General features: G+C 45.1%; 1 protein-coding gene across 6 annotated transcripts in view; it reads left to right on the top strand.

The window, feature by feature from the left end:
- LOC144109941 (inaD-like protein) overlaps nucleotides 1-12,895 on the top strand; it is a 472,911-nt gene extending 460,016 nt beyond the window's left edge. For all 6 annotated transcript variants that reach the window (XM_077642714.1, XM_077642718.1, XM_077642715.1 and 3 more), the window contains 3 exons: nucleotides 630-749; nucleotides 2,937-3,103; nucleotides 7,269-12,895. In XM_077642714.1, coding sequence (XP_077498840.1) covers nucleotides 630-749; nucleotides 2,937-3,103; nucleotides 7,269-7,527 — 546 coding nt within the window. In that variant the 3' untranslated portion in view covers nucleotides 7,528-12,895. The remainder of the gene's footprint in view (nucleotides 1-629; nucleotides 750-2,936; nucleotides 3,104-7,268) is intronic.
- Nucleotides 12,896-14,814: the final 1,919 nt, after the last annotated feature.

The following is a 14,814-nucleotide window of genomic DNA, read 5'->3' as shown; positions in this document are numbered from 1 at the left end:
CTAGAGATCATATACAAAGGTTTAATAAAGAATTTAAACAGTCAGTAGGTAACATATATATCTAAATAAAAAATACCCAACCGAAACCAAATTTTGTCGTCCTATCTCCTGTAAGATAACGCATTAAGAGACTAGCAGAAACTCTCTACTTGACAACACCAGAAATTAATTCCGGATTTCCACGCATGATAAATCTAAAGACAGAGATATGGACGTTTATGGGCAAACAACAGCGCGATCTTTACGAGTGCGGGCTTTACACTGGAAGCCTGGTGGTTTAATTTAGGCAGCTTTCTTTTCAGTCACTTAGTTAACAGCGAGGCTAATAAGGTAGAGTCAGCTAGTTAGGTCTTTCTTTTGTTAATCATTCCGTTGCTTGCTTAGTTATTAAGTTACTCAGTCGTACGGTGATATAGCTATGTGTAATTCATTCATATAATGATTCCATTCCTCCCAACCAAATGTTTGCATGACAATGGGCAAGGCCGGACTTGTTGGAACAAGTGTGTGTCATCTGATTACTTGCGATCAAAGTAGTCAAGGCAGTAACTTGGCTGATGTCCCTCTCAGCTTCAGAAGCGACATCAGAGGAAGGTATGCTAAGATAGATGTCTGTCTTGCACTCGCAGCAACCGGGCAGCATCGCAGCCCGCCACGGCCGCCGCATCATGCAGGGCGACCAGATACTGGAGATCAACGGCCAGAACATGCGCGAGAGCAACCAGAAGGACGTGGCGCAGATGATACATGTGAGACCGGGACGCACTTCGCTTGCACGCTGTCACGACAGCATGCACCTTATCAGCGACACCTGAACGTTATCACCCCGCAACTACTGAGCGAGCAGCATTCAGAACTAATCTTTTGATACAAGAAATGCATTGAATTGTCATGTTTTCGCTTACTGGAGACCGCTCTATCGCTTTGCTGTCTTCCGTCCGCTAATGCCGCTAATGCGTACCGGTGCAAAGAGAAATCTACCCCTGATCTGCACCTACGCTCATTCTGAACGGAGGCGAATCTGTTCGCATGTGCGGACCCCGAGTGTCGTGAGAGAGACGACACAACATCTCTCTCCTGCAGCTAGCCCTGTAATACATGACTTCACTGGGAGCCCACCTTACCAATACAGCTTCAGGCTAACGTAGTGTACAGAGGTGCACAAATGTATTTACGAGTGCTGATGTTAGCCCCGAAGAATGCATTGGTCTCCGTGGGAGCACCATTGAAGAATTGCAACGAAACGGCGCCTGCACATAACAGAATACCCGAGCTGCATTTTGTAATGTTCCATTTCGTTTTTGTTTCATTTAATAATGACTCAATTGTGAGTAGCAACATGATGCAGAACTGCAAGTCACCAATCACAGCCACGGCCGGTCTGGACGCGGTGCCCCTACTTACTGACAGCTGCCGCCGCATCCAGTCCGGCCGTATCATAGGGAGCATTTCAACCAATTCCTAATGCAACCATCGCACATTTTTCTACTCGAGACAGAAGTAGCACCGAAAAAGTTTGTCAGGCGTATAAAAGCATAGTTGATCTCCGCCAATCGGCGGCGCCATAAGCATGGGCATGGCGCGGGTTTTACGAATTAGTGGCCTGATCGCCATGTTTCTGCCACGACCAGTGTGACATCATCTCCCCAGGTTACGTCACCGGGAGCAGAGGCCAAAAACAAGGGACGAAACGAAAAAAATTAAAAGAAATGCTACAATATACGGCCTCTCTGCTGTATTTCCCGACTACACTACAGCACTGCATGCAGCGGTGGATCCAGGCGTATTTCGAAATAGCCTGCAAACCTTTTATACTTGACATAATTTCGTTGGACAAAATGCACGAGGGGTGTTTAAATTCATTGCTATAACATGCTTACTAATTGATGGAACTGAGAGGTATTTCAATGAAATAAAGGCTTGGAATTCTGACTTTCTGGGAGCGCACTGCTTTTCGATGTAGTGATCCCCAGCAGATTAGACTTCAGGCAAAAGTCATGTATTCTCTGCACGATGTAACAGAATAATGAAGGCGGATGTTGTTGAAAATAGCACCGCATTGCAAAGGTCACTCTTTCAGAAGGCGCGTGACGCATACGTTTCATATGCTCCTTCATCTTTGGAATCAGCCAGAAGTTCGAAACCATCGGGTCCACACTACAGTGTGGATGACAAAAAACAGAATGGGACTACACATTAACTTTTTCGCGTGCGCATGCTGACTGCACAGTGCGCATTGGGGAAACTCGACCTCAGACAAAGAAGTTGTAACAGAGCATTAGAGAAAAATGTTTTAAAAAGCAGCCCATACTCGGCTTTTGGGTAACCAAAGCTGTGTGACTGCCTTTCAACTCGAGGAAAGCTGCTTTCTGGTACAGTTAGCATCGAATATCAACATCGAAGTCGCGCTGGTAAGAATAGACTTTCAACACGGACGTTAGTGTTCAGTTTATAAAAGACGTGAGACACAATTTCGCGTAATTTCGATTCCGTGCATGTACCGCAACACGACGAGTAGCTTTTTTTTTCTGGAGTTTCGATGGCCACCGACAAGACTCCTAGCGCGAGAGAAAAAAAATGAATCAACTAGTCTTTCTTTTATCGTTAGTAAAGCTTGTCCGAGGTTTTCTGCAGTGCTTTCTGCCCTTCATATTACACTTTTTTTAGGAACGAGTACAATAAGCAACTCTGATCAGAGTTGTCCTTAAATCTAACCCTATAGCGTGCGTTTTAAAAGTGTACACGTCGCATTCCTCCCTGCTCATCGAAATGCCTTTTGCCGAAGACTGTCTGGTGTGGACTGTACTGTTATAATCTTTTCTCACCAGAGGGTGATTTTTCTGAAGATTAACAGCCATAATGCTTTTAATTTTGTGACAACATTTAACTATCCTGTTTAAACCAGAGGTGTATAACACACACTATTCCCCGCACAGAACTTGGACGGCGCCATCGTCCTGCTTCTGGGTCGCGTTCCGAGCCTTTCGACGGCCATCCAAGAATGGGCCCGCAAGAAGGCACAGCAGACCCTGCGGACACGCACGTCCACGTGGTCCTCTTACACTGGCAACAACAAGGAGAAACTGCAGATTCAGAGGCCCAGGTGAGGTTTTTACAACGCCACCTAGAAGTGCGAGATTACCGCTAACAGAAAAAGAATACAGTGCAAAAAAGAGAAAAATCAGGATGAATGACGCAGCAGAGAAATGCACATGAGTTGAACTTCCGACAGCTTTATTGTTAGCGGTTCACAGGTATATATGGGTAAATACTTTCCGAGGTTAAGGTATTTCCGCGAACATTTGCAGTTTGTTCATTCTTCAAATCTGCCGCCACACAACTTTATCGCTTTGTTTGCGACGCAAGACGCGACTAGATTTATCTCAATTGATCGCAGCCTGACAGCGCTGATTCTACGTTGTTCTGGAATGTTCCAGTAACTTTGCACGCTTTATCTCAAAAGTTCGCTATCAGCTTTAAATTGACCACGGCCGACAGCAGCGGGCATTCTGTTCGACGACCGCCGAGCACGCTTGTCGCTTCGCCGCTGCCGAGTGATTCAATCCATTTTGGGTGCAAGTCAGTCCAATAAACAGTTTTCTTTTCGAAGACCTGTTGTCCGTCTTCATCGCTGCTTTGACTACCGTCACCACTACGTGACAATATCTACAAGTGCACAAAAAACTTTTTTTTAATAAGCGCAGTAGGAGCTGCGCTCACGCAACAAGTCGAGTGATCCCTATGGAATCAACAATACAATTATGCGGTCTGGTGATGCAGGTATTCTGAAGGAATAAATAAATAAATTTCTGATGTGGCCCGTTCTTTAGTCTAAAGAAGGTACTTGAATGAAAGGACTGTGATGCTTTTCTTGCTAGTCACTCTTTGACGTGTCCTGAGGCACAGAAACTTCCCGGAACTTCAAAATACTGTTCTCATTGGGACAAGCAACGAATGTGACACCTGAAAAATGTCACATTTGAAAAGATAGCCGGGAATAGAGAAAATTACGTTAGAAAGGTCTTCATTGCCTTACCTGCTAAACAGCAGAATTTTTGAGCATGTCCATATGATTCCTCGGACAAGATATCCTGCCCGAAGCAAAACGCTTACACTAAAGTGCGAAGGTCAACGCTTGTCCATGTCTCTGCTTCGTCTTTCGTCCTTTTCTTTTTTTTTTGCAAAGCAGTCATTTTTGTCATGTATTAAAGCGCCTACCTCATCAGAAATGACAAGAAGGCTCCGGCGCCTCTACATCTCCCAGGCACATAAAAAACGCGGTGGTCGCGTCAAAGTATGAAATGCACAATCCCGGCAGTGAAAGCAAGGCTTATGCGGGTTCATGTCACTTGAGAGACGTACAGCCGACGCTGGGACCTTACGTACTTACGTTTGATAGCTCTTGCACCTCACTGTACCAACTAACACTGTTCGTTCTTTTTTTCCTGCTTTCCTTCCAAGTTCCTATCAACTTCAATATGGTTCTTTTGGGGAAGAGGGTATTACAGCTAAACACACACGCTAAAACACTTCATGCAGATTGGTCCATGTGCAAGCCATGTGTTTGTTCAGTGAGTTTTTGGAGAGGTCAGTCTTCTGCGCTTATACATCACACAAACCATGTGTTCGGTGGATGGCTGTTATTACTGTTTTGTTCACAAACACGGTCGCGCATTCGTTTATGGACCGCTTAAACTTTCAGTTACTAGCACGCATCAAGGAAGTAAACTCATGAACAGCCTTTGCTCTTGTGACTGCAGCTACCTCCTTTGCCTGTTCAAAGCATAACAAGACCAACAGTGATTTGAAGGAAACGTCCTAATCGTATAATTATTGTCAGAAAGCAAAATGCCCCCATACCATCTGGAGCAAATTAGACTGAATGATGTATATTGAACATTAAAAAGAAAATAAAAATTTCTTTGAGAAAAAGCAATGGTGCAGTAATTGTCTAACATGTGTCGGTGGACACCGGGACTGCGCCGTAAGAGAAGAGAGGAAGGTGGAAGTGAAAGAAGAAATAGAGAAAGAGGTGTCGTACTGGACGGATCTGGAATAATTTCGGCCACCTGGGGATCTTTAACATGAACTGACATCGCACAATCCACGGGCGCCTTTGCGTTTCGCCTCCATCGAAACTCGACCGCCGCGATCGGGTTCGAACCCGGGTACTCCGGCTGAGTAGCCGAGCGCCCTCACTGAGCCACCGCGGTAGGTTGTATAATTTGACGTGTTGTGCTTCCAACATCCCCCTCAGGAAGCACGACCAGCTGTGTCTATGCACTGTTCGAGCAATGACTTGCCGAAAAGAAGAAGGACGTTGAAAGGCTGACTGAAGCCCTGGACCATTAGCTAATTCTGCTCCAGGAGCCAGGAGACAGACACATGACCTACACGATCACAAATACCATATTTGCGAACACAGCAGTTACTTTTTAGTATCTCTCTTTTTTCATCAGATCACAATGCCGAAGGCACTCACATTCAGTGAAAAACGAGTTCTTTTGACTTCTTTGGAAAACTCTATATTGTTTCTTAAGTACAGCCTTACTTGAAAGGTTCGCTAACAATGTTCAATCAACCAAGATTACTTTTTTACAGATAACACCAAGTGTCAATAACGTAGGGTACCTGCATATGACCGCGAAACGAGAATATGAGCGACTGCTTTTCTTTTTTACTCACATAAACCTGTGTTGTGGTTGTAGTTAATCAACCGCTAATCCCTTGGGCACCCAGTAACGGGCATGTCACTTCTTTGGTCTGAGTCATGGAGAGGTAAAGAGAGAATCTGTACGCTGTTATAAAGCTGGCGCCAGAAGAATCTTGTGATCATCATGAGATATTCAAGTAACTGTTCTGATCTATGTTTCAGCGAAAGTAGCACATAAAATAATTTAGTGGATGTTTACATTACATGTAGAGAGCATCATCACAGCGGTTTCTCAGTGCTGTTAAAGAGCCGTTAACGAAACGGTATTCACTTTTTTGCCCATAGGACTATAGTATGAATGCATCATAAAGAATTCAGAAATGCATCATGAATTCAGTATGTATGCAAAAGAAATTAATGAGAATCTCAACAGGAAAAAACACATCACGTCTTAATCAGAAAATCACCGGCCAATATTAATCACCAATGCATCAGCAACTCAACCCACAAGTAATCAAATATACTTGAGTGTGATGTCTGTCACTGTTTATTAGAAAATGATCACAAATTTTTGTAAAGGATATATAGTGTATCAATATGTATCTGTTCACATGTTCTCTGCTAGCTCGAATGGTGTGTTTGTATTGCACAAGTGTATCAACTTTTCTAGTATATACCTTGCATTGCTTTATGAACACTGTAGGCTTGCAATGTTTATAGCCCAAGAAAATAAATAGTATAAGTGGACATAGAAGCTTTAAGGACCATCAAAGCGCTGAAGAGACTAGGAGGAAGATGGACACACGGTGCGTTTTGTGTCCGCCCTTCTTTGTCTTCTGTTTCTAGCGCTTTTTTGATCCTATGATTCACGACCAACTAGCCCAAACACTTCCGCCGCTGCTTAGAAGATTGCTAAGTGAAGAGTCCAGGCCAGTGCAACAGAGTGTAATCATATTCTCAATAAACACATACGCTAGGAGGGCAGCAAGAAAAGAATAAATAAGTCGCCGCGGTGGCTCAGTGGTTATGGCGCTCGGCTCCTGACCCGATAGACGCGGGTTCGATCCCGGCCGCGGCAGTTGAATTTCGATAGAGGCGGAATTCTAGAGGCCCCGCTACTGAGCGATGTCAGTGCACGTAAAAGAACATCAGGGGGTCCAAACTATCCGGAGCCTTTCTCTACGGCGTCCCTCATAGCCAGAGTTGCTTTGGGACGTTATACCCCCACAAAAGAACAACTAAAGTGTCATGCCTGTAACTCGCATTTTCATAAGGAACTTTCTCCGTAAACACAGAAGCCATTTCTCGCCAGCCGCCGTGGTGGCTGAGTAGTTATGGCGCTCGGCTGCTGGCCCGAAAGACGCGGGTTCGATCCCGGCCGCGGCGGTCGAATTTCGATGGAGGCAAAATTCTAGAAGCCCGTGTATTGTGCGGTGTCAGTGCACGTTAAAGATCCCCAGGCGGTCGAAATTCCCGGAGCCCTTCACTACGGCGTCTCCCATAGCCGGAGTCGCTTTGGGACGTTAAACCCCCCTAAACCAAACCATTTCTCGCCCTCTTTATAGTGTTATTCGGCGCCACGTTCGTAACCCAGCAACTCTTTCTGTTCATGCAGCCTTCCTCTTAGCAGCGAGAGCTACGTGGTGAGCCTGGCCAACTGCGTCACGTCCATGCTCGTGGCCACAAGCACGCCCAGCGGACCGGCCTCCCGGTCTCGAGAAGTGAGCCCCAGCTCGTCGCTGCGCAGGTCGCGCCTCAGCATCGTCGCCGAAGACGTGAGGCCCACGGGCGGCGTTACGCGCACCACGTCTCTGGACGACGCGACGTCCCCCAGCGCCTCGGGTGTGCCCAGCATCATGGTCACGAGCTGCTGAGGCATGCACACCGAGAATGAATGGGGAAGACATCTGCTTCAAAGTGCTGAGGATGTGAAATGACATTTTGTGCAACGTCCATGGGCTCACGTCGCGACCGACAACCTGCTGGTCAAGTCTTCAGAGAATGAGTGACAGTCCCTGAAGACAGCCCCTGGACTGAGTGCATCATGAAAGTTAAATGGTCCTGGTGACTTTCGCTGACAGTTTTTGGCAGTGATTTGTGCTTCGCAAGCCCAGCGTCGTGCTTCATTGCTTCAGACTTTACGTGGTGATTTGTGGTTGAGGTAGGGCGGATGTTCTGTTTCAGGACATTGGCCGAAGTACTATGGTAAACATAGCACTCATCACAAACGTGGCAAAGCTTTCTCTAAAAAAAATGTTTTCCTGGCCAAGAGAAGGCTAGCTTGATAGTAGTCTCATTGTTTGTATCAAGCCCGGTTTCCTCACGAGTCTGTTGGGAGCACCTGCCCGCACTGGACACAAAATACATCATTCAAGTGTCAGTCGTGGTTGGAAGGAACATGGCACGTTTGTAGGGGGCCTTGAATTCCCAAAATAGTGGTCCTGCTGCTGCAACCTTCACAGTTAAAGGTTGTGGCATTCTGTCGTTTCCAAAGGACAGATTTGTCAGATAAATGTGGAAGGCGAAATTAAGACGCAGTACCACAGTGTGCCACTTCCTTTGGGTATACGCGAAGTCGTGACTTGGCTTGCATTTAAATGCTTCGAACGATACAGATAGACTGATGAGTGACTTATTCGAATCACTGTAGCAAGTGAAACGCGCATACGAAAGTCATCGATCCATGCTGCCTGCTTAGAACCTAACCTCAAACTATATCACGTCGTAAAATTGAGGAATATATATTGTCACGGATTGTAACGATATATCACTAAATTCAGCACAAAGGAGTTCACTTAGCACCGGAAAACACACGAAACATCTGCGACAGTGATTTATGCAGAGGAAAATAACCAAATGTTAAAACACGGGTTTCTTGCCAGTCGTCGCTTCCTTATGTTTTAGGAATAGTCGGAACTTTTCAAAAAGGAAGGAAACCGATCCCTCAGCCCATCAAATAAAGTTTGATACAGCATTAGCCTTGAAAAAAATTAGGAAGGAAGGCAACAGGGCATGCGACACAAGCTTTCAGCAAAGATGTGCACCAGTTTCGTAATTGCCATACCTCTTCTTCGACTAGCTGGCGTGTCAAAGTTCCATAGGCATTCACTCAAATTAACAACGAGGACAACTTCATCCATTTATTGGTCGCAGTAAAAAAAATAATCTAGGTCTTTCTAGATATGTTGACGTTTGTCCGACAGCCAAAGATGCATTTGTCGGCGAGACAACTAGTTTTAGAAATCTTCCCGCGAGTTGATTCAAAATTGTGACATCCTTACTGAAAAAAAAACGAGATGAATGGGGGTGTAAAACGATCCCTGGTGTTCGATCGCGCTCAAAAACTGTGTGGACACACGCATTTTACTAGAGACATCGGCTGGAGACGGTTGCGCCAATATATTTCTTTTATCTTTTCTAGCTTTTAAAATCCCCGTTTTAGGTGGCAGTGGTATCTTTCTTATTAAAACACAAACCTTATTGATGCAGGCGAAATTTCACTTCACCTCCATGGCCTTGTAAGCTGCAGGCTCCAGTTAGTCAACGAAAGGCGACAAATATTAATTTTGCTACGAGGCCCACGCGTATATCAACAACGCATGAGGACGGGAGACCGCGTTGTGCGTAACCTCGTGTTCAACAGTGTTCGCTTCAAAGAGCGCACATGGAGGCAACTTACTATCCTCAACCTCCCCCCTCCCCCCCGAAAAGAGACAAAATGGAGGGAACTTTTTAAGCGACATTGTTTCGCCCCCACTGACATGATTTAAAAATGTATTTGCTTACGAACCGTACACTATTGTTGTCTGCTTTCATATACGAAAGAAAAACTTGATGTCTCCTTCAATCTTAAAGTCAGGATGAAAAGGTAATCAATCAGACAATTTTTATTTTCACTTAACTCCATTAGTTAATGTTATCTTCGCAGGTTGATTATGAACCAGCCAGTAATGTACAAGAAAAACGGTCTGCATAACGTTTGCGCACGGTTTTTACTGTAAGGTTCTTCGAAGGTAGAAACTTTTTGCGTATGTACAGTTAGAAAAGGGCAAATCTTCATATCTGCACCGTTCTTTTGCGGTTTTGTTTTTTCTTTCATTGAAATTTCTTTCGTATTAGATATTATACGGCGGATTAACCGCACACCTACTGAGGGGATGGCAGCTTCGTCGATGAGGCCGAAGTCAAGCGTCGTAGTAAAATATACGAATGTTGTGCGAGCGGAACTTGCCGATAGCCCTGCGGGGCCCATTGTTGCAAGTTCAACTCCAATAATGCAGGTGCCATATCTGACGAAATTAACTCTCTCTACAAGTGTGCCTTATCTGCTTTGTCCCCACGTACAATGTGAAATAGCCCTGCCTTGTACCTTCGTGACGACTTGCAGATTGTAGGCGATCATGGCGCGAGACCTTCCTGAACCTTTCGCTGTGTCCTTCCTCTGCCTGTTTGTGAACTTAATTATCGCGTCTTTGTGCGAACAATGTCGTTCATTTCTGTAAGTGAGAAAACAACCTCATGGGTGTTACTGTCTTGTGTTCGACCAACCTTGTGACAGACAATCCCGTAATGAATCGGTCACTTCAGCTTATCTTTCTTTTCCGATAAATGTGTCGGTAACTATAGGCATATGAAAACTTCTGAAAGCAATGGTGTTGGCAGGCGCTAGATCACATTCAAAGAGAAATGCACACGCCTTCCGCGAAAGTACTGTTTAGAACAGTGTTCACTTAAACCCATATTATACACATCGTTCACTTATACACGAAAAGTCCTCGATATAGTCCGAGGTAACAGCAGTACCTAGCTTAAAAAACCACAAGTGAATCGGTTAGTAATCGGCCTACCAGAAGATACCCTTTCTCGGTCTGCCAAAACACTACATGTGCAGCAAACTAGCCTAATGAACCTCAGCACATAGACATCCATGTTTCCGGGAAAACCTTCTAGCATCTCTTAGTTTTTTTTTACTATTTTTAGCTGCAACCACCTCGCACAATGGCTAAATACCTTGCGAACTTTTCCATTATTTCTCGTAATAAACCAGAATACTACGGCCAGGCCTCCTCTACTAACATATCACTTCTCGGTGAAAATAAATGAGCACTGATGTAATCGGCAATAGGACTATTCAGCAGATGTCAGTTTGAATCAGCTTAACTCCATTCTTCTTGCCAGCGCCTACGCGATTCTGGTGTCACCGCAGAGTTCGAAATTTACAGAAAACTATGGGGCGTCCAAAAAAAGTTGCCGCCTCCGAAACGGTCACAAGAAAATAGAAAGTTCTAGTCGGCTCCTTGACTTGAGTTGGTTATTGCAAAGACAATGACACCAACACAATCAAGTGCGCAGGCGTACACGGTCTTTATTCACTGTGTTTAAGCCCTCTTCAGAACACAAACTGCTAAGAGCAAAAGCAGTGTTGGTTACGTTTACAGTAATGATGAGTTACTGTGCACGTGTAACTATTTCCAGAAACGCGCGCTTTTCATCACGAGTGAATTTGCACGTCCAAGAAACACCGCTTTAGTGTCCGGATTACACTTAGGAACGCGGTCGATACGCCTTCTCCAGATCTAGATAACTATGTTAGGTAGCCGGTGTAGATGAAGAAATACTCGAGAGAAGAGCTTCCGTTCTGAAAACAATGTCATTTATTTGCAGTTACCGAACGAAAAAAAATTATTACGAGTAACCTCGCTACTCTTAGAGCACGAGATGGTACAAACCGATGTCGCTAGCCAAAGCAGAATCGCATTCCTTTGTTATGCTTGATCAAATAGCAAATTCCCGTACTTAAAGAATTACTGGTACCAACTTATAAAGAACCTACGTGACATGACGAAGGGTCGTGTGCAATTCTTGAAAGTGTTACACATATGTGGGTTCGTTGAGAGTTTCTTCAATGGGGACCAAGTTTTTCGTTGCAACCAGACTAGTCTCCGAATTCTTCATTCAGTTACTTCCCTTGCGCACGGAGCACACGTTCTTTGTGTTACACTAACCGTCAACACATTACAGTGCACAGATTACTGTATACAGCGGAGGGAGACTGACATATTCCTTTACACTAGCGCTAGAAAGACGCACAAGCCAGAAAAATCTTCGCCGTTCATTCTGTTTCGAGTAGGCGTTTCAATGGCAGTTTAATATAGGGCAGTCGAGAGGCAGCTGGTCAGAGGATCAACGACACAAACGGCTACAAGAGATTATCCGCTGAAAACCATCCCCGATAATTTTGTGACGTTTAATCCTTTATTCCGCAGCCAAAGTTATTCGAGTATTTGTAATGTAGACAGCGTGTCTTTGAACATGGTTTAGTATTCTTTCGCAGTGTCCCCCTGGTTTTACCCATAGCAGCAGTTTTATTTATTTAACATTGGTGATTACTGTGTGGTAATGTAGACAATATTGCGCTTGTTGTCATTAGCCGCCTTTGAGTGACGTCGCCTGCGCTGTTTTATTGTAACAATATTTGCTCAGTCGTGGCTTCACTGTTATTTGTGCTTTCGTGGCTTGATTGTGACGTTTTTGCAGTGAAGGTTGTGTATTTGTGCAAGATTGTCTGCCACATAGCGTTAGTACATCAGTTATAAAGGTTTTATGGTGATGCTCACCGGATCTTTAGGGTCTCCTTTTCACACCTAATTGAAGCGCTGTTGACAAATATGCTTGAATGTTCAAAAGGACGAAGCCAGTCTTGAGACACATTCAACGAACTGAGATGCTGTCTAATCCATGACTGAAACTCAGCTGAGTAGTTGTCTTAAGCAGAGTCATTTGTACATGATGCTTGAGGAGTTTGAAAAGGCTCACAGCTAAAAAAATCTCTGTGACAAACAATTTCTATTTGTGAACTCTGATCAACTCACATCGCGAAAGCTTGTAAAAACAGTGCCTCAGAAATAAACTGTATGAACAGCATTTTCGAAGTTCAGAAACAGTGCCGCATACTTCTGGTGCGCTCACGTCGCATCTCTAAAACTGCTTCACATGCGAGAACAATTTGTTTTTCACTTCGGCGTAATTATTACATCATGAGCGCAATGCCATTGGTCTTGCCGAAGTTGTCCTGTGCACGCTCCGTTTCAAGCAATAATGAGAACTTATTCCTTTGGTACGATGCTGTTTTTGTTACTGAAGCTGTTACTGTTACTGTTTTTGTTTTGAAATCTTACGGAGCCAGGGTTTTTGTTGTATTAGTGGAGCGGGAATAAAACGGCGTACATCTGAATGGCATTCAGCTCAATCGTCGTTATTTATAAAACTGTGAAAGGCAAGTTCAGATTGCTTTTCCCGCTAAACATTCTTTAATTAAGAAGTAAATATAAGCGAACGTCTTGAATATGTCGGATTTGGGAGCTGATTTGGGCACCCGAGGCTCTGGCGGCCTCCAAACCGGGATTCACGATGGAGCACGTACAAAACTTCCAGCGAGCTGATGCGGGACTCTAAAGACTTGAATCAGCTATACCCCCCAGCGCACAAGCCTCTCAGCAATCGACAGGTAACCCTTTCGCACAAATTACACACACTCTCCCATCTCCTCTCTCTCTCTATCTACCCCCTTTTCCTCACTTCGTCCTCTACTCTGTTCCGAATCTCGCTCCTGCTCTCCATCTCCTATCTCATTGTCCGGTGGATCCTCCCCAGAGAAGTCTAGAGCACCTCAAGACTTGGGAGGACTGGGAGACCCTGCTGGGCTCCGAGGACCTGGTCGTGCCGACAATCGCTACCGACCGGGCTGCCAGCGTTACGGATCGAGGGATCATACGCGGTTGAGTGCTGCGGGGCCGTGCGGGGGCCCGGGAGCCAGCGTTCTCCAAACCCTTCAGTTCGTTAATAAAGTTTTTGATGATGTGATTGTTACAGGCATTTCATATCGCTACTCCTTCTACCCCTCCCTATTTTTTTACGGCACCTTCTCTAACGGGTCATTCCATGCAAAAACGAGCCAGAGTTTGCGCTCTACCCCCTCCGACATTCCCATCAATTTCTGTTCTTTATTGAACCGTCTCAAATAACTACCCTTAAACTTGGGGAGAAAAAATTTCCTGGTCATACGAACGCCCTTTGAATTTCTCAGACGAGTGCAGAACTTGGCCTCGCCAGAAAATTTACACGTCAAATATTTTACTTTTGTGCCGGAAAGCTTTTGTAGACAGCGCATATGCACTAGTTTTCTTAGCACAATAGTATATTCAGCGCAAATTTTTTGCGTTCTTGTAATGTATTATTCTAACCCAACAAGCATTGTTTTTGCTAATTCACCGAGATCAGAGATTCTATAAGCTAAGAAAGGCTCGCACGCGCATTACGAATTTCCGAATAAGAAAGGCGCCTTTGATCAGTTGCTTGGGAGCGTGCTATTTCATTTGAATATATTAAGGCGTAAGCCTTTCTTGGCTCATCAGTGGCGTGGACGGCAGTTGTAGGCAGTTGTTCGCAAGGCCTGTCATTCATAAGCTGTATGGTAATTAAAATAAAATCGGCAACAAATTAAATGCAGACCGCGGAGCGCTAATAATAATAATAATTGGTTTTGGGGGAAAGAAAATTGAAAGGAAATTGCGCAGTATCTGTTTCATACCACCTGGAGATCTTTAACATGCATTGATATCGCAAAGCACGCGGAGCGCTCGGCCAAACGTGTATTTTACGCCGTCTGTCTGTCGCCATTAGAGATAGGCGCGCTCTTCCGATCTGCGATAGTTATGTTTCTGTGTTCTTTGGCGTTCATTCTCTTGCTTCGCCACTGGAGCGCCGCATTTCCGGTGGCAGTACGGCGATAAGGTTCTGTCCACTGCCAGAAACAAGTGATTCAGCAACGGCCACGTTGGACACCGACCGCCACCCTATCGGTCTTTTTCGCTGTTAGCGTGGCAACCAGACGCCGATAAGACGCCGATGATGGAAGCGAAATCAAAGCGCTGCTGGCCAGGTAGCTAAGAGCGCTCGCTTCACCCACGGGGGCCTCTGCCGCTACCGCCAGCGAAGCCGCGCTGCTCAAGTTGGCATCGCTTGAAAGCACGAAAACGTCACTCCGGTGGCCAAGCGAGAAAATGGTGAAAGAAAACAGAAGCAAAACTATCGCAAACCGGATGAGGGCGCTAATCTAAGATGGCGACAGGCCGACGGCGTAAAATACAGCTTCGGCCATG

This window comes from Amblyomma americanum, chromosome 11 (assembly GCF_052857255.1).
Source record: "Amblyomma americanum isolate KBUSLIRL-KWMA chromosome 11, ASM5285725v1, whole genome shotgun sequence".
NCBI classification, from domain to species: Eukaryota; Metazoa; Arthropoda; class Arachnida; order Ixodida; family Ixodidae; genus Amblyomma; species Amblyomma americanum.
Note: the sequence above shows the minus strand (reverse complement) of the source record. Positions and strands in the feature narration are given on the sequence as shown.